Source organism: Callorhinus ursinus, unplaced genomic scaffold (genome assembly GCF_003265705.2).
Source record: "Callorhinus ursinus isolate GAN/ISIS: 27379988/994484 unplaced genomic scaffold, GSC_fseal_2.0 scaffold14, whole genome shotgun sequence".
NCBI classification, from domain to species: domain Eukaryota; kingdom Metazoa; phylum Chordata; class Mammalia; order Carnivora; family Otariidae; genus Callorhinus; species Callorhinus ursinus.
In genome coordinates, this window is record NW_027397076.1 from 46,187,718 (window position 1) to 46,208,577 (window position 20,860).

A 20,860-nucleotide genomic window follows, 5' to 3' on the forward strand; every position below is an offset into this window, starting at 1 on the left:
AAGGAAGGAAGGAAGGAAGGAAGGAAGGAAGGAAGGAAGGAAGGAAGGAAACCCTTGAACATATGGTCAAATGATTTCAACAAGGGTGCCAAGACCATCCAATGAGGAATGGACAGTCTTTTCAATAAATGCCACTGGGAAATTGAATACTCACCTGCAAAAGAATGAAGGTGGACCATTACTTAATACTATATATAAAGTTAACTCAAAATATATCAAATACCTAAACACAAGAGTTAAAATTCTAAAACTCTTAGAAGAAAACATTGGAGGGGCATCTGGATGGCTCAGCTGGTTAAGCATCTGCTGCCTTTGGTTCAGGTCATGATCTCAGGGCCCTGGGATCCAGACCCCAGGCTCCCTGCTCAGTGGGGATTCTGCTTCTCCCTCTGCCCCTCCCCCTGCTCATGTCTCTCTCTCTCAAATAAAGAAATAAAATCTTTAAAAAAAAGAAGAAGAAGAAGAAGAAAACAAGGAGAAAAGCTTCATGAGATTGGATTTGGCAATTTCTTGCCAAAGACACACACAAAAAAACCAGAAGTACAAAAGAAAAGAAAAAATAGATTAGTTGGACGATATCAAAATTAAAAACTTCTGTGTTCAAAGGACACAACAGAGTCAAAAGGCAGCCTACAGAATAAGAGAAAATATTTGCAAATCATATATCTAATAGGGAGTTAATATCCAAACTACAACTCATCAACAAAAAAATAAACAATCCCATTTAAAAAACGGGCAAAAGATTCAGGCATTTCTCCAAAGAAGATATACAAACAACCAAGAAGCATATGACAAGATGTTCAATACCACTAATCATTAAAGAAATGCAAATCAAAATCAAAAGAGGCACCTGGTTGGCTTAGTCAGTACAGCATGCAACCCTTGATATCCAGGCTCTTGATACCCAGGTCGTGAGTTCAAGCCCCACAATGGGCACAGGGCTCACAAAACAACAACAACAACACAATGAGATACCATCTTACACCCATTAGGATAGCTACTATCAAAAAAACAGAAAGTAAGTGTTAGCAAAGATGTAGAGAAATCAGAACCCTTGTGTACTGCCGGTGGGAATGTAAAACGGTACAACTGCTATGGAAAACAACATGATGATTCCTCCCAAAATTAAAAATAGAATTACCATATGATCCAGCAATGCCATTTCTGGTAATATACCCAAGAAAATTGAAAGCAGAGTCTTTTTTTTTTTTTTAAGATTTTATTTATTTGACAGAGAGAGACACAGCGAGAGAGGGAACACAAGCAGGGGGAGTGGGAGAAGGAGAAGCAGGCCTCCCTCGGAGGAGGGAACCCGATGTGGGGCTTGATCCCAGGACCCTGGGATCATGACCTGAGCTGAAGGCAGACGCTTAACGACTGAGCCACCCAGGCACCCCAGAAAGTAGAGTCTTGAAGAGATCTTTGTACACCCACGTTCATGAACATTATCTATAATAGCCAAAAGATGGAAGCAACCCAAGTGTCTCTCACTCGGGTTGAATGGATAAATGGATGAACCACAACATGTGGTATATATGTGATGTAATATTATTCAACCTTAAAAAGCAAGGAAATTCTAACATATGTTTCAACTTGAATGAACCTTGAAGACATTATGCTAAGTGAAATAAGCCAATCACTAAAAGATAAATACTGTGTGATTCCACTTATATGAAATACTTAGAAAATTCATAGAGACACAAAGTAGAACAGTGGTTGCCAGGGACTGGAAGGAGGAGAAATTGGGAAATTGTTTAATGGGTATAGGCTTTCAGTTCTGCAAGATGAAAAGAATTCTAAAGATTGGTTGCACAAAAATGTAATAAATTACTATTACATACTGTACACTTAAAAAATGGGTAGGATGAAGGGGCGCCTGGTTGGCTCATTGGTTAAGCGTTTGCCCAAGGTCCTGGGATCCTGCCTGCATCGGGCTCCCTGCTGAGCCTGCTTCTCCCTCTCCCTCTGCCTGCCGCTGCCCCTGTGCTTGTGTGCTTGCTCTCTCTGTCAAATAAATAAAGTAAATAAATAAATAATAAAACAATAATAATGCAAGGAAATAAATGAGAGCAAGTATATACAACTCTTGAATAAACAACTCTTTCAAGATATTTTACTGTAAAGGGAAGAAGAGAAATGCGACAGCAGCTGGAGGAAGAAGTGGCATCAAGAAAAAAGGCTTTTTTGGGGGCACCTGGGTGGCTTAATCGGTTAAGCCTCTGCCTTCGGCTCGGGTCATGATCCCGGGGTCCTGGGATCCAGTCCCGCGTTGGGACTCCCTGCTCAGCAGGGAGCCTGCCTCTCCCTCTGCCCCCTACCCTGCTGTGCTCTCTCTCCCTTCCTCTCTCTCTCAAATAAATATAAATAAAATCTTAAAAGAAAAAAGGCTTTCCTTGATAAAAGAAATAACAGTCAAGACGTCTGGCTGGCTCAAGTCAGTAGAACGTGCAACTCTTAATCTTGGGGTCATGAGTTCAAGCTCCATGTTAGGCATAGAGCTTACTTAAAAAGAAAAGAAAAGAAAAGAAATAGTGATAAGTCCATTTATACATGCTGATGCATGATTATAATGTCATCAAATATTACCAATTCTCAAAATAACCAATAAAGTATATGTATTTTAAGATGAAGAACTCAAGGTCAGAGAGCCTAAGAAATTTGCAACTAGCCACACAGCTAATAATTCACAAAAGCCACAATTAAATTCAGATCTAACTCCATATTTCATGATTTGTATAGAATATACGATGCTGCCTTCTTTCATTTAACCTTAATTTAATGCCTAACATTAGCTTAATTACATTTATTAGAATACATATTTTTCGGGGGGTGGGGGGATGGGTTAGCCTGGTGATGGGTATTAAAGAGGGCACATTCTGCGTGGAGCACTGGGTGTTATGCACAAACAATGAATCATGGAACACTACATCAAAAACTAATGATGTAATGTATGGTGATTAACATAACAATAAAAAATTATTAAAAAAAAAGAATACATATTTTTCAGTATCTACTAGGTAGGCTTAAGAAGCTGTTATCAAGGGATGCCTGGGTTGGCTCAGTCAGTTAAGCGGTTGCCTTCAGCCCAGATCATGACCAGGATCCTGGGATCGAGTCCCATAGAAGAGACTGCTTCTCCCTCTGCCTGCCGCTCCCCCTGCTTGTGCTCTCTCTCTGACAAATAAAATCTTTAAAAAAAAAAAAAGAAGAAGCTGTTATCAGGTGTTTTGGAGAACAAACTGAACGCCACTGTCTCAACCTTTACAGTTTATATTCCAATGAAGCTAAGACAATCACCTGATTCCAAAACTATGCAAAATTATGTAAGTAACCATATATGAAATACAAAATATTAAAGAGGTTCAGAAAAAAAGTCTTCTTGAGGGCTGAGAGGTAGAGGAATTAGAAGCAGCTTTATAGAAGAGGTAACACTTCAGCTAACTTGAGGGATAGATAGGGTTTTGCAAGATGGTTTTAAAGGTGAGCTATTGAACAGCCACAATCACGCCTTAGCCCCAGGGCCTAGCTTGCTGGAGCTGTTTAACGAATGTGGGTGGAGGGAACAAACAGAAAGGCCATTCCAAAAGGAAGGGACAGCAACAACAACAAAGGAGCAGAGAGGCTGAATACTTGAGGCACAACAAAAACAAAAGGATCAGAGAGAAGGAACAAGAATAGGAACATATATATTTGGAAAATAAGTATCAAGGAACTCATCATGATTCTTTTTACATTTTGGCTCCCATATCTCCCCTCTTTAAAGAAAATGCTCTCGCTATCACCCCCAACCTCTTTCTACCTTCATCTCATTTCTCTGTTCCCCATCTTTTTAAAATAACAACTTTATTGATTCATCATTTACATACCATGTAATTAACCCACTTATAAATTCAGTGGCATTTAGGTCACAGTTTCATAGCCATTACCATAATTAATTTTAGAACATTTTCATTACCCCAAAAGAAACCCAATACTCATTTCCAGACACTCCCCATTTTCCCCCAACCATCCCTTTCTCCCCTAGACCTAGGGAACCACTAATCTGCTATCTTCATAGATTTGCCTATTCTGGACATTTCATACTATTTTGTAGGAATGTGTCAGCATTCTATTCCTTCTTATTGATGAATAAAATTCCAAAACTTCCATCGTATGGGTACATAGAATATTTTATTTATCCATTCATCAGTTGGTGGATATCTGGGTTGTTTCCACTTTTTGGCTATTACGAATAATGTTGCTATAAACACTGGTGCACAGGTTTTTGTGTGGACATGTTTTAATTCCTCTTGGATATATACCTAGGACTTTTAAACTTTTTTTTTTAATTTTAATTTTTTTATGTATTTGAGAGAGAGAGAGCAGGAAGGGGAGGAGCAGAGGGACAAGCAGACTCCCCACTGAGCCGGGAGCCCGAGGCAAGGGTGGATCCCAGGACCCCGAGACCATGACCTGAGCCGAAGTCAGAAGCCTAACCGACTGAGCCACCCAGGTGCCCCGACTGGTTTAACCTTTTAAAGAACTGCCAAACTGTTTTCCAAAGCAGTTGCACCATTTTACATTCCCACAATGTATGAAGAGTCCAATTACTCCATGTTATTACCTGTCTTTTTGATTACAGGCATCCTAGTGGGTGTGAAGTGGTATCTCATTGTGGTTTTAATTTGCATTTCCTTGATGGCTAATGATGCTGAGCACCTTTTTCATGGCTATTTGTGGATCTTCTTTGAAGAAATACTTATTCATATCTTTTGCCCATTTTTTAATTGGATTCCACTCTCCATCTTAAAGTTCTTAAAAGATTAGTCTATACACATCACCTATACTTCATTACCTTCTTATAATCATCAACCTACTATAACCTCACTTCTGCTACCAACTCTGAAACTGCTTGTCAAAATTGCCAACCACCTTTTGAGTGACAAAAATCAATGGGTATTGGGGCGCCTGGGTGGCTCAGTTAGTTGAGTATCTGACTCTTGATTTTGGCTCAGGTCATGATCCCAGGGTCATGGGATCGAGCCCCACATCGGGCCTCGCATTCAGCAGGGAGTCTGTTTGAGATTCTCTCTCCCTCTTCTCCCTCTGCCCCTTTCCCCACACTCTTTCACAAATAAATCTTAAAAAAAATAAAATAAATTTAAAAAAAAATCAATGGGTACTCTTCAGTCCTCATCTTCCAGGATAAAACTCTATGGTTTGCACATCTGTATTATAATTCCATCTGACCTCTTAATCTATATTTTATGTCATCCTGTTTCTTGTCTGTATTTTTCTGTCTTACAGCATATTTTCTTATGGAATTAGAAATGTAGACCAGTAATCCAAGGGTATATCCAGAGAACTGCAGGTAAGACAACTGGGTAAAGCACAGTGTAAGTAATGGAATCAAGGGGGGTAGGTGGGGAAGATAAGCAAAGGCCAGATAGGGGCACCTGGGGGGCTCAGTCAGTTAAGTCTGACTCTCGATCTCAGCTCAGGTCTTGATCTCAGGGTTGTGAGTTCAAGCCCCGCAATGGGCTCCAGGCATGGAGCCCACTTAAAAAAAATTAAAAATAAAAATTAAGGGGCACCTGGGTGGCTCAGTCGGTTAAGCATCTATCTACCTTTGGCTCAGGTCAGGATCCCAGAGTCCTGGGATCAAGCCCTGCGTCACATCCCGCTCCTGGCTCAGTGGGGAGCCTGTTTCTCCCTCACCCTCTGCCTGCTGCTCACCCTGCTTGTGCTCTCTCTCACGATCTCTCTCTCTGTCAAATAAATCTTTTAAATAATAAAAATAATTTTTTTAAATAAAAAAAAAGAAAGGCTGGATAAATAGTGGGTACTGGGCTAGGGTTTGGGCTTTGTTTAGCAGGTAATATATAGCAATTAAATGTTTTTATACAAGAAATGCTCAGCACTAGGGCACCTGGGTGGCTCAGTTGGTTAAGCGACTGCCTTCGGCTCAGTCATGATCCTGGAGTCCTGGGATCGAGTCCCACATCGGGCTCCCTGCTCAGCAGGGAGTCTGCTTCTCCCTCTGACCCTCTTCCCTCTCGTGCTCTCTATCTCTCATTCTCTCTCTCTCAAATAAATAAATAAAATCTTAAAAAAAAAAAAAAGAAAAGAAATGCTCAGCACTAGACTGACTGCTGGGATGTTGGGAGACTGTCATGGCAGCAAATATAAAGTTATGGCGGGGGGGGGGGCGCCTGGGTGGCTCAGTCAGTTAAGCGACAGACTCTTCTTTTTGGCTCAGGCCATGATCTCATGGTACTGAAATCAAGCCCCAGGGCAGCCACCATGCTAAGCACAAAGTCAGCTTGTCCCTCTCCCTCTGCTCCTTCCCCTGCTCTCATGTTTGCTCTTGCTTTCTCTCTATCATAAACAAACAAAAAATCTTTTTAAAAAGTCCTTTAAAGTTATTTGGGGCAAGGCAGGGAGAACTAGGAGGCAAGGAGATCATGTGGGATACCTATTATAGTTGTAAAGATAATCAGTAATGAGTGCATAAATTGGTGTAGTAGGGCTCAAAAGGTAAAGGAGGGATCAGAGGAAAGACATTACCACTAAACTTTAATGAACTAAGTCACCTTTATTACAGACAACAGAATAGCTGCCCCCAGTCAAGAGATGTTAGACCTAAAAGTTCTTAGTCCTCCGTTTTAAGTAAGTTTGATTTGATGGAAACTAGCTGAAAATGTTGTAAACACACAAAAATCATCCTTCCCTGTTAAGAATATAAACAATTATAGCACTGCTTCCCACTTTTTCTCTCCTGAGTAAATACTTAAAACTTTCACGTAACTCCTGCTTCTCAAAGAGTGAAGATCTGACAATACCCACCAGTCAGTTCTACTCCCATCAATGCTTCCAACTCCCTCCCCCACTGGTCTTCAATATGTTAAGATCAATAGGAAATAGAAATTTATGCAAAATAGGTTAGGCAAGGCAAATTATTCCAAGTTAACACAATCTCTCTCTTTTTTTTTTTCCCACAGGAAATAGTTGTTGATGCTCTGAGGAGTTAAATTATAATAACACATGCCAGGAAGATGATGTCAGGGAAGGCGTGGTTAGGCCCTTTACACGTCTGAGATTCCTTTAGTTCCAAACATTTCCTCTTTCAATCTCACCTATACTCAAATCTCTCCACCAAGGCAACTCTTTGAAGCACTGAAAGTGTTGAGACCCTAGAACTCTGATCTTTTTATTTTAATTTTTTTAAATGAGCCAGAGAGTAATTGAAGGCCATTGAAACAGATGTGCTTAAAACAAGCACTACATTATGTTGCAGAAATCAGTCTTTGAAATCCACATTACCCCTTTCTGTGACTATTTGACTGCCAAAAAAAGAATGGATATTCAACACTCCATCTTGAGAAAGAATCTGCCTTTATTAGGAATTATACATTCGTTGGTTGCATTCCTATATTTACCACTGTCAAAAACAGCAAGAAAACTATGCCGTAGACTCCTCAGGTAACAACTTCCCTGACAAGTGAATTATACAAATATGCTTCAAAATAAAACAACCCTACTTTTTAAAGTCAAGTAAATAAAATTAATACACTTTCAAAAATGTCATAACATTGGTGTATAAATAGCTTTTGTGAGCTCACTGGTAATTACTTCTCCACAAACTAGAAGTGATGACTACAGTAAATTATGATATAAAAATTCTCCTTCGGGGCACTTGGGTGGCTCAGTTGTTAAGTATCTGCCTTCAGCTCAGGTCATGATCCCAGGGTCCTGGGATCGAACCCCTCATCGGGCTCCCTGCTCAGCGGGAAGCCTGCTTCTCCCTCTCCCACTCCCTCTACTTGTGTTCCCTCTCTTGCTGTGTCTCTGTCAAATAAATAAAATCTTAAAATAAAATAAAAATAAATTAAAAAAATAAAAATTCTCCTTCAAGAAAGCAGATCTCTACAAATCTATTATATCTAGATTTTTGGATTACATAAGGACAGACGATAAAAGCAGATATTTAGAATTTGTATTTTTCAAAAGTTTAAATTTTGATTGTCCTTTCTTTCAGTTTTTTAAACATTGTGGACAGGTCCAAGAACTTTATCACACAGACTTGATCTACTAGAAAAACTGAGTTCTTAATAGAAATGGCAAATAAATCAATGTCAAAATTAAAACTTAACCTTGTCATAGAAAAGTCTAGTGGGATATATACACCAAATTGCTTGAGTTATTGAGTTATTCTCCTTGAGGGGCAGGATTTGGGTAAGGAACTTTAGGACAGGAAAGGAAGACTTAACTTTTTATTTTATATACCCCCTTATGCTTACTTTTTTTATGGGCATGTCTTAAATTTATTACTAAAAACAAAAGTTATTTTAAAAATGTAACCTTGGGGGCGCCTGGGTGGCACAGTTGGTTAAGCGGCTGACTCTTGGTTTTGGCTCAGGTCTTGATCTCAGGGTGCTGGGATCCAGCCCTGCAATTGGGATCCACACACAGAGCAGAGTCAGCTTGAGACTTTTTCCCTCTTGCTCTGCCCCTCCCCTCTGTATGCATGCTCTCTCTCTCTCAAATAAATAAAATGTTTTAAAACATTGTGAAATACGTAACCTTGAGTGTAAAAATTTACAAATTACACGAACAAATCCATCTAAACACTCTTCCTAAAAGAGAAACAAACACATTAAGCACTACATGTCAACACAAAGACAAAGAGCAACATAGTAATGCTTTAAGTATATCCACTACTCACCAACCTATATATACACACAAGGAGTCGTGATGTCATCATAACACGGACCTGTAAGAACCCACACAATTCTTGCTTGCTTCTCAAACCTTACAAGTTATCAGAAGAGATAATGAGATTTGAATCCTAGTCCACAACTATACCTCTTTGTCCCCTATGGTATCCTAGATTTAGAAGCTGGTTAGATGTTTCCTACACTACAAGATGGGAAGGGAGTGAAGACAGCGAGAAGATTTTAGATAGCACTGAATACATGAAACCCCTAGGAGGAAAAAAACTAACTTCTGGAATTCTTTTTGCTTTATTTTAATGGGTCTAGGTAACCTGAGAGACTTAGAGAAAAAAAAATTAAGTTTCATATAGTACTATATAAATTTTGAAAGGAATAAAAATAGATGAAATATCTTTCTGGGGGTGACCAGGTGGCTCAGTTGGTTAAGCATCTGCCGTCGGCTTGGGCCATGATCTCAGGGTCCTGGGATGGAGCCCCCAGCAGATCAGGGAGCCTGCTTCTCCTGTTCCCTCTGCCCCTCCCCCCAACTCATGCGCTCTCTATCTAAAATAAATGAATAAAATCTTTTAAAAAGTTCTACAAAATTATATATTCATATGTGTATGTGTATTATTGATAACCAACAAACATATATGGACTCATTTCTTAAGGATATAAACAGAATGAATACCATTATAAACTGACACTAAGTGTTTTGGGTCTAAACATTTCCCCACTGCCTTGATCAGATACTTTGTTTAAATTACCTATAATAGTATCTTTAGATACATGAGAAAGCAGCAGCAGGAATCCTTCCCAAACCCTCCAACACTCCATCAGATGGGCAAAAGATCCCTACACATCCATGGCATCTTTTTTCTTCAAACAGCTATATGCCAAGAGAGAGGGTAAAGGGTCTTTCTCCTACAGTATGAAGTTCCTCCTAATCAGCACTGTGTGCCCTGAAATGCCAAGAAACTGTCAAGGATAGTCTCCGGTGAATGTGGGCATGACTATCCACCTCTCATTTGACTGCCCATGCTCCCAAGCATACCACAATTCTCTGGCAACTGTGGGTTAATCACAAAGACTCTAAGGATCCCTGCTGAGCCTGTCTTATCAGCAGAGGTCCAAGCACCAGCTCAGCAGCAGAACCCAAAGAATCACAGAGCTTTCCGCCTTAATTCCAAGGTAGGATCTCTCTTAGGACTCCTTCCCTATGGGCTGGGTGAGGTAGGGTCTCTACCTAGTCTAGAAGAGTATACCCAGTTCTTGATGAAGCTGTTGTGATTTCACAGACTATATATTTCAGCTACCTGATAATGCTGGTGGAGTGGGCAGAAAGGAAGGGCGGGGGGGGGGGAGTAGAAACAGTTCATCAAAAAGATAAAAATAACCTTGGAGGGAGTGGGCAAGGGACTAGGGTTTGAGATGACATATTATCCCAGTGGAGACTGGGTATTATCAGCAGGAAGTCAAACTAACTTAATTTCACAAAGATACAAACTTACAAGCTTGATTTGTTTTTAATTCCCCTGCCTTCTCAGGCCTCACACACAGGGACTGTAAACTGCTGGAACTTCAAAACCAGGTGAGAAAAAGATGCCGAAAGAAGTGGTGGAAAAGGGAGAGGCGCTGAGTGGAGAGAGGAATTCCGATCCCCTCTTAGGAAGAATGTTAAAGCCAAGGGCACTCCCGGATCCCCAGGAAAGGAAGTCGCTGGATTCCAAAAAAGCACTTTTCCCTACCTTCTTGTTGTTCTTGTTATAGCCAAAAGTCGAAATCCCAGGCCTGGAAGTCACTGATAGCAGCATTTTCTCTTTAATGTAAGGAAGCTGAGAGAGAGAAGAGGGAGAGGGAAAGGGAGGGGGAAGAGAGGGGGAAAGAGAAAATGAGAGGGAAAAGGGAGGGGGAGGAGAAAGGGGGAGCAAAGGAGCAAGAGGGAGAGGAATGGGGGGGCGGGTAGAGAATGAGCTAGGGCTGCTTGTTTACGTCACGGAGAGAAGTTAACCGAGAGTCTGAATGAGGCACTTCCACTGGGTCCTAATGCCCCAGATGTTATTTTATTTTTCACAGCCTTAGTAGTTAAAGCAGAAAGAAAAGTTCTTAGGTCTACCCCTTTCAACTCCACCCCTTTTCCAATAAGAGCAAGTTCTGATTCCTCTGAAAAGACACTGAGGATTTTTTTTTTTTTTTGCCTTAGAGCTAGAAGATTTAGAAACAGCTTTCCAGCTTGATTTTAAAGGGGCCACTGGGACACACTGCCTCAGAGAACACGTGAGGACAACTATACTGAGAACGAATATGTGAGATGAGCTCAGGACTTTTCCCACACTTTATACTTAACAGTGGTCTTCATGCCCGAAGAAAGAACAAACGGAAGAGCTTGCCAGAGAGCTGAGACAGAGTATGGAAAGTAACTAGTTTCAGATCCTTAGATAGTTCTATTCATCTTGGGTCATGCCGATGGGCTAATGTCTCTCACTCCTTTCCAGATTCCCTCAGGCATGATTTCATACTTAAGAAGGAATTATCAAACTGGACTATGTCATAAATTTGGTGTCTAATGGTTTCCTTTCTTTCCTCCCAGCTTTACTGAGGTAAAACTGCCTACCTAGCAGTTTCTTCAACAACTGTAAGCTATCTTGTTTGACTCTTTACCCCACCATTTTCTAGTCTTCAAGGTCTACGAAGCTGAAACAATTAAGAGTTACTCACCAAACCTGGAATTTATGCCCAAACTGAAGTTCACAGAGTTGGAATGTTTGCTTCAAGTTGTCTCTGAGCTGTAGGAAAAAATTACTTTTAAAAAGCATATGCTTCACAGAGAAGAAAATACAAAGTTCTTAGGCAAGAAGAACCTAACACAGTTGAGACAACACTCACCTCAGTTTCCCAAAGTAATGACCTGTGGAAGTAGCCTTAATAAGAAACTTGTAGAAAACCAAAATTCAAGAACAATACCCAGTAATTCCTACCAATCCAAATGAAACAGGGATGTAAAATCAAAGCCTTCAAATCCCTTCTTCAGGTCACCTTCTGCCATCACAGATATTCTCTCAAAACACAAATTAACCCTGTCTCCTTTGCCACAACAAAACTTAAGCCCAAATCCTCCCTTAAATGAAGCCCCAGTCTCTCTTCTAGTTTTCTGGTCACCTTTTTGCTCTGATAATGGGACAGACGGGACTAACAATCTGCAGAGTAAATACACACATACCACACACCACCCCCAACCTCTAACTTTCATTTCCAACAGGACAGGAAGTGCCTGCTCAGCTCAAGGGACACAGGAAGGGTGGGAACAGCCTCAATGTGGGAGCCGCAAGGGAGACTGGAAGAACAGCAGCCAAGTGCAATACATAAATTACTAAAGGCATCGCTCAGTGCTACCATATTTTTTTAAAGTCCCTTTTCTGCCCTCAGAGATTCTCATTCATTATAAGCCAAGTCATCCTTGCCTTTAGACCCTTCGTTGATTTCTTCTCCCTTAGCCTAACAATGTGGTACAAAAACCTTAATCTCTAAGACCTGATTTCTAATGGGATTTATAAAGCCAGTCAAACTATTTTAATTTTTTTTAAAAACTCTAACATTCTCAGGGTGTTTTGTTCTCCTACTTTATTTCTTGATGCTCAATATTTTAGAATTTAAAATAGAGGCGCCTGGGTGGTACAGTCAGTTAAGTGCCCGACTCTTGGTTTTGGCTCAGGGCATCATCTCAGGGTTGTGCCCCGCCCCCCTTGGGCTCCAAGCCCAGTGGGGAGTCTGCTTGAGATTCTCTCTCCTCTCCCTCTGCCACTGATGCTCTCTATCTCTCAAATAAATCTTAAAAAAAAAAAAGTTAAAACCATGAGTTTTAGAGAGAGACAGACCATGAGTTCAAATGCTGACACCATCATTATTACTTATGTGACTTTATGTCAAGGTACTTAACATCTCTAAATCACTCATTTGCAAAATGGAGATAAAACCTACTCCATTAGCCTTTGGAATCAAATCTAAGCTCCAGTTCAGTTCTGTCACAAACTGAAGGACACAGAAAATTACCTCACATGTCTGTTATCTTTTCTCACCTGTAAAACAGGATAAATAAAGAGTATCTATTTCCGGGCGCCTGGGTGGCTCAGTTGGTTAAGCAACTGCCTTCAGCTCAGGTCATGATCCTGGAGTCCCGGGATCGAGTCCCACATCGGGCTCCCTGCTCAGCAGGGAGTCTGCTTCTCCCTCTGACCCTCTTCCCTCTCGTGCTCTCTATCTCTCATTCTCTCTCTCTCAAATAAATAATAAAATGAAATCTTTAAAAAAAAAAAAAAGAGTATCTATTTCCTAGAATGGTAGTGAAATAAGACAATACATATAAAGCCCTTAGGAAAGTCTTTGGCACTTGGTAAACAATATGTATTACCTCCATTATGATTAATTACTCCACTATCTCCCAGTTGTATACCCTGTGGGTATTGTATAATCCAGATTGGATGATGTGAAGTGAATATTTCCAAAAACTAGTATCTTAGTTACATTCAAAAGATGATAGATACTAGGGCTAGGCAGGCTAAACTTTCTAACTGGAAATACTGGATAAGAAGTTTCAGGATCATCCATCCAACTTCTTTTCCTTCTCTCCATTCTATAAGCAAACAATCTGATCATTCAGAAATTCTTTTTTTTTATTTTTTAAAGATTTTATTTATTTATTTGAGAGAGAGAATGAGAGAGAGAGAGAGAGAGAGCATGAGAGGAGGGAGGGCCAGAGGGAGAAGCAGACTCCCTGCTGAGCAGGGAGCCCGATACGGGACTCGATCCTGGGAGTCCGGGATCATGACCTAAGCCGAAGGCAGTCGCTTAACCAACTGAGCCACCCAGGTGCCCTGATCATTCAGAAATTCTTAACTTTGATCTGGAAATTGGTGGAACATCTCTTATCCCTAGAAAAAAAGGAAACAAAATAATACAGAATCACAGCTCACTAGATACGACACCCAGCTCCCATTGCTCTAGAGTCCTACTACTCTGAGAAACAGAAATAGATCTAGAAAAAAGAAAAAGAAAAAAAAAGGATTTTCATGCATCCTAAGATTTAATACAATTTCTCTCCTCTAAAAGTAGACAGTATCAGAAGGAGATTGGAAGATGGCAGCAGAGTAGGAGGACCCTAGGCTCACTCATCCCACAAATACAACTAGATAATTAAATCATCCAAAGTACCCCAGAAATTGACCTGAAGACTGGCAGAATAAGCTCCACAACTAAAGGTAGAGAAGAGGCCACATCAAAGAAGCCAAAAAAAAAAAAAAAAATTGCACTCACATATATTTAGTATTCATAAAAATTCTCAAAAATAAAATAGAGGGATACCTGAGTGGCTCAGTCAGTTAAGTGTCTGTCTTCAGCTCGGGTCATGGTCCTAGGGTCCTGGGATCAAGTCCCACATCGGGCTCCCTGCTCGGTGGGGAACCTGCTTCTCCCTCTGCCTGCCACTCCCCCTGCTTTGTGCTCTCTCTCTCTCTCTGACAAATAAATAAATAAAATCTTAAAAAAAAAATAGAAACTAAGTCCAAATGAATTTCATGTTCGTATGATCTGGGAAAATATTAGGTATTACAATAAATTTAAGGATATTGATTTAATTAAAGTTTTCAGGGGATGCCTGGGTGGCTCAGTCGGTTAAGCATCTACCTTCAGCTTGGGTCATGATCCCAGGGTCCTGGGATTGAGTCCTGCATCGGGCTCCCTGATCAGCAGGGAGTCTGCTTCTCCCTCTGCCTGCCACTCCCTCTGTCTGTGCTCTCACTTTCTCTCTCTGACAAATAAATAAATAAAATCTTTTAAAAAAAAAAGTTTTCAGGGATACCTGGTTGGCTCAGTTGGAGGAGCATGTGACTCTTGATATTGGTGTTATGAGTTCGAGCCCCATATTGGCTGTAGAGATGACTTAAAAAAAATACAACCTTTTTTTTTAATACAATCTTTAAAAAAATTTTTTTAATTAAAAAATAAAAAGTAAATTTTTAAAAATAGAGTCTTCAGTCTTAAAACTATAGAGTTATCAGCCTTAAAAGTAAAACTTTTATTTTTCCTGTAGAAAGGAAGGGAGAGGAAAGGGAAAAGGGAAAGGAAAGGAAAGTAGGGGCACCTGGCTGGCTCAGTCAGTAGAGCATGGCAATTCCTGATCTGGGGGTTGTAAGTTTAAGCTCCACACTGGGTATAGAGATTACTTAAAAATAAAATCTTTAAAAAATAGAAAAATAAAAATAAAGTAAAAGTAGACAGTCTATCAGATAAAAGGGAGATAAAGAAGAATCCAATTAAATTCTATTTTATGTGAGCTAATAAAAAAACCTAGGTTTTTATAGTCTGTCTAATAAGTTCAGGGACCTAGAAGTAAAATGACCTGGATAAGAAGTTTCAGGATCATCCATCCAATTTCTTTTCATTCTCTCCATTCTATAAGCAAACAATCTGATCATTCAGAAATTATTTTTTTTATTTTTTAAAGATTTTATTTATTTATTTGAGAGAGAGAGAGCATGAGAGGGGGGAGGGTCAGAGGGAGAAGCAGACTCCCTGCTGAGCAGGGAGCCCAATGTGGGACTCGATCCTGGGAGTCCGGGATCATGACCTGAGCTGAAGGCAGTCGCTTAACCAAAGAAGAACAGCAGCCAAATGCAATACATAATTTTAGCCTCAGGATGCTAAAGGCTAATTATGTCAAGGAGCACCAACAAGACTGCAAACTACATCCTTTACTCTGGTAAGTATATTTTTAAAAGAGGTTATGGAATTTTGTGGAAGTGACAGAGAATGTAATAGAGTTCTATGGTTAGATTCAGGAGACATGAGAGGTGGAAGAATCCTATTTCTTCAGTGTGTTTGACACCCATGCCCATCTCCTTTGCCCATTATATTACCCACATTTTTCTAGATCTACTCAATGCTTCTCAAATTCCTGATTCTCATGGGCCCAGCACTCAAGAGTTGTTTTTGGGAGGAAAAAGTAAAATAGGAGTTATTGGAGACTTGACTTGGAAAAAGACATTTGCACCTCTGATTCAAGATAGCCTGTTTTTTTAGTTCTCCAGAAAAACAACACTTTTAAGTGTCTCAAGTAAAGGATCTGGGGCTAGATCCACTCTGATTTATATATTGAAAGATGTTTGCATGCAACTATCAGCCCCTCCACATCAGGGTGGAGAACTCAAAAGAACCTACTGCCTGCAGATGTGCTAGACCCTATAGATAGGCATTCAACTGGAGTCAGGCTGATGTAGCACATGCATATGAAACCAGTGAGACGGGACAGTTTGCTACCGAAACTGTGAATTTGGTTCAGAAACCTGAACAAGGTATATTAGGGCCAAGGATGCTTCCCCACCCTCCCCAAGCTGTTAATATTCTCTTGTGGATTATCTTTCCTGCCTTTGATTAACTTTTGTGCCCAAAGACTAGACAATGGAAAGATATCAAAAAGTTGAGTTTACTTCATGGTAAAAAGATGAGGTAATACCTTAGGAAGAAGTGAAAAAAAGTTTATTTAACACATCAGCTTCCTTAAGAAGGAAAACTTAAGAAGCTACATCAAACAACAAAGAAAAGTTTAGCCCCACCCCTTATGATGTAGGATGGAAAGACAAATTGGCTTAAAACTAGAAACTGGGGAAGTCTGGCTTCTTAACTTCTTGAGTCAGTCCATTGGAAAACAGGGAAAAAGACAGCTCTGAAGAATTATTTACCTCAGACTCAATATCAGTGCTTATAGTACATTCTCTTCTCCTACAGCAGCAGACACTTTTGGCCAAAAATTACTGTAGGGAATACCCTACAAAAATTTTCAAGTAGACTTTTCCTTTGCCAGACACTAAAGAAATACAGGAGTCAAGGGCACCTGGGTGGCTCAGATGGTTAAGCGTCTGCCTTCGGCTCAGGTCATGATCCCAGGGTCCTGGGATCGAGTCCCACATCAGGCTCCCTCCTCCTTGGGAGCCTGCTTCTCCCTCTGCCTCTCTCTCTCTCTCTTTCTCTCTCTGTCTCTCATGAATAAACAAACAAACAAACAAATAAATAAATAAATAAAAATAAGATTAAAAAAAAGAAATACAGGAGTCAAATAATCTAGAATCACTGGGCCAGAAAATTAGCATAACGTAGAAAGAATAGACTAGACTGGATTCTCTGCATACCCAGAATGAACTACATTGATTACATGGCAATATTATATTCTCTAAATGTGTATTTCCTTTGCACCTGACACATTAATTTTACGTGGCCTCAGCTATCCCTAAAATAAATAACTCAGATGATCTCAGTAAGGACCACAACTGAATTCAACAATTAGGCTGAACAACTGAAATGGTTGTTTCTCTAGGTCAAATATGAATGTCTTCAAATAGATGAATACTGGCAATTTCATATAGTTAAATCTAACACTGCAAAAAGTGTGAGACTGTGAGGATAATACAGAATCAGAATACTAATTGCATAGTTCCTTTCCTTTCTCCTGCCTCATTTTCAGAGAAAAAAACAAACCTAGAGGGGCACCAGTGTGGCTCAGTTGACTGAGAGTCTGACTCTTGATTTCGGCTCAGGTCATGATCTCAGGGTCGAGAGATTGAGCCCCACTACAGGCTCCATGCTCAGCGTGGGGTCTGCTTGCCCTTCTCCCTCTGCTCCTCCCCCCCACCCCCGCTCTCTCTCTCTCTCCCTGTCAAATAAATAAAATCTCAAAAAATAAAACCAAAAAAAAACTAGAGAGGTTAACTCACTTGCTAAAAGGTCATGGCAGTCAAATAATGGCATAACTGACACCAGAATCCAGACTTTCTGTCTCTCAATTCAAACCCCCCTCCATACCAATCTGATTTGCCTATAAAATTAAAAATTCTGATAGGGGTCCCTGGATGACTCAGTCTGTGGAGCATGAGACTCTGGATTTCAGGGTCATGAATTCAGGCACCCACATGGGTGTGGAGCCTACTTTAAAAAAAATTTTTTTTAATTAAAAAACAAAAATAAGGGGCACCTGGGTGGCTCAGTCGTTGAGCGTCTGCCTTTGGCTCAGGTCATGATCCCAGGGTCCTGGGATCGAGCCCCGCATCGGGCTCCCTGCTCCGCGGGAAGCCTGCTTCTCCCTCTCCCACTCCCCCTGTTTGTGTTCCCTCTCTCGCTGTGTCTCTCTCTGTCAAATAAATAAATAAAATATTTTTTAAAATTTAAAAAATAAAATAAAATAAAATAAAAATTCTGATAAATATATATTTTGGGGTCAGAAGTAACAAAGGAATAATCCTAGGATTCCAGAGGTGAAACTTCAACTATTCTCCTCAAACCAGCTTTTTTTTTTTTTAAAGATTTTATTTCTTTATTTGACAGAGAGAGACACAGCAAGAGAGGGAACACAAGCAGGGGGAGTGGGAGAGAGAGAAGCAGGCTTCCTGCTGAGCAGTGAGCCCGATGCGGGGCTTGATCCCAGGACCCCAGGATCATGACCCGAACCAAAGGCAGACACTAACGAATAAGCCACCCAGGTGCCCCTCAAACCAGCTCTTTATCTCAAGTAGCAGTGATGAACAATATTTTGGCCTATTATTAAATTGCATAATGGACAATATTTCTAGGACTAAACTTATAATGGAAACAAGATCTGTAGAAAACTACAGCTGTTGGACAGACACATGAAAAGATGCTCAATATCACTCATCATTAGGGAAATGCAAATCAAAATCACACTGAGATATCACCTTACACCTGTCAGAATGGCTAAAATAAAAAACTCAAGAAATAAGTGTTTATGAGGATGTGGAGAATTGGGACCCTCATGCACTGTTGGTGGGAATGCAAAGTGGTACAGCCACTGTGGAAGAGAGTATGGATGTTACTCAAAATGTTAAAAATAGAACTACCCGACAATCCACTAATCACACTACTGGGTATTTACCCCAAAAATACAAAAACACTAATTCAAAGGGATGCATGTACCCCTATGTTTATAGCAGCATTATTCACAACAGCCAAATTATGGAAGCAGCCCCAAGTGTCCATAGATTGATAAATGGATAAAGAGAAGATGTGGTATATGTATATACAATGAAATATTACTCAGCCATAAAAAGAATGAAATTTTGCCATCTGCAATGACATGGATAGAGCTAGGGAGTATAATGTTAAGTGAAATAAATCAGTCAGAGAAAGACAAATACCATATGATTTCATTCATATGTGGAATTTAAGAAATAAAGGAGCAAAGTAAAAAAAAAAAAAAAGGAGAGAGAGAGAGAAACCAAAATCAGACTCTTAACTATAGAGAACAAACTGATGGCTACCGGAGGGGAGGTGGAGGTGGAGGGAGGGCAGGAGAGAAACAGGTGATGTGGATTAAAGAATATACTTATCATGATGAGTGCTGAGTAATGTATAAGAATTGTACAATCACTATATTGTACACCTGAAACTAATAGAACACTATTTTTTTTATAACACTGTATGTTAACTACACTGGAATTAAAACACAAAGCTTAATGGGACACCTGGGCGGCTCAGTCGGTTAAGTGGCTGCCTTCGGCCCGGGTCATGATCCCAGGATCCTGGGATCGAGTCCCACATCGGGCTCCTTGCTCAGCAGGGAGCCTGCTTCTCCCTCTCTCTCCCTCTGCTTGTGCTCTCTAGGTCAAATAAATAAAATCTTTAAAAAAAACACACACACATGGGCGCCTGGGTGGCTCAGATGGTTAAGCGTCTGCCTTCAGCTCAGGTCATGATCCCAGGGTCCTGGGATCGAGTCCCACATCAGGCTCCCTGCTCCTTGGGAGCCTGCTTCTCCCTCTGCTTCTCTCTCTCTCTCTCTGTCTCTCATGAATAAATAAATAAAATCTTTAAAAAAAAATAAAAAATAAAAATAAAATAAAATAAAACACACACAAAGCTTAATAATTAAAAAAAACCCTACAGTTGTTGGGAAGTACTGCTAATTAAGTGTTTGAGATTCTACCTAAGGTTTGATTTACTATATATTTAGAAGGTAATTTGCTTGAATTCTGCTTTCCTTCTGGGGATAACTTGTACCATATCCTGAAACTCAGATGAAACATAAGATTTGAATATAGGGACGCCTGGGTGGCCCGGTCGTTAAGCGTCTGCCTTCGGCTCAGGTCATGATCCCAGGGTCCTGGGATTGAGCCCCGCATCTGGCTCCCTGCTCTGCAGGAAGCCTGCTTCTCCCTCTCCCGCTCCCCCTGCTTGTGCTCCCTCTCGCTGTCTCTTTGTCAGATAAATAAATAAAATCTTTAAAAAAAATTAAAAAAAAAAGATTTGAATATAAAAAATAGTTCCTAAAATATCAATCTACATTATTTATAAGGCCACTAGTCACTTGGAGGCTTTACCAGAAGCATAAGATGGATGAGGACAGGGACTGGGACTATTTTGTGTAGACTACTATATCCCTAGCATTTAACGATATCTGCCTAATTTATTTTTTTAAGATTTTATCTATTTGAGAAAGAGAAAGCAGAAGAGGGGCAGAGGAAGAGAGAGAAGCAGACTCACCACTGAGCGGGGAAGCCCAACATTGTAGGGCTCAGTCTCAGGACCCCGAGATCATGACCTCAGCGGAAGTCGGAGGCTTAACCAACTGAGCCACCCAAGCACCTCTATCTGGCTAATTTAAAATTAAAACATATTTGGGGGCACCTGGGTGGCTCAGTCGGTTAAGCGACTGCCTTCGGCTCAGATCATGATCCTGGAGTCCCGGGATCGAGTCCCGCATCGGGCTCCCTGCTCAGCGGGAGGTCTGCTTCTCCCTCCGACCCTCTTCCCTCTCCTGCTCTCTATCTCTCATTCTCTCTCTCTCTAATAAATAAATAAAATCTTTAAAAAAAATAAAAATAAAAAAATAAAATTAAAACATATTTGTTCCAAGAATGAATGCGAGTATCTTGAACATTAAATTTACATGTGAAAAGACAGTACTCATTAAAAATGCTGAAAATAGTGTTGACAGTGATGGAATAGCAAGTTAGGATATCTAGGAGCTTTTTACTTTATATTTACAATATACATTGATTTCCTTTTATTGTTCATTTTGTGTCATTATGCAGTAAGCTTGAATTTACTTACGTCTCTCCTCTGTGTGCTAGATGAAACTATAACCCCATTATTGCATTAAAAAGACA

The 20,860-nt window shown here is 40.2% G+C and overlaps 1 protein-coding gene across 6 annotated transcripts in view; it reads right to left on the reverse strand.

Annotated features, from left to right (window-relative positions):
• RBMS2 (RNA binding motif single stranded interacting protein 2) overlaps window positions 1–20,860 on the reverse strand; it is an 89,313-nt gene that overhangs the window by 51,886 nt on the left and 16,567 nt on the right. For 2 of the 6 annotated variants that reach the window (XM_073900817.1, XM_073900816.1), the window contains exons 3-4: window positions 11,412–11,479; window positions 10,442–10,528 (exon numbers count right to left, since the gene is read on the reverse strand). The exons of 1 other annotated variant lie outside the window; for it this stretch is intronic. In XM_073900817.1, the coding sequence (XP_073756918.1) occupies window positions 10,442–10,507 (66 nt within the window). In that variant the 5' untranslated portion in view covers window positions 10,508–10,528; window positions 11,412–11,479. Of the gene's footprint in view, window positions 1–10,441; window positions 10,529–11,411; window positions 11,480–11,579; window positions 11,943–20,860 lie in introns of those variants that run through there. 3 more of the 6 variants (XM_025883205.2, XM_025883208.2, XM_073900818.1) reach the window with 3 other exon arrangements.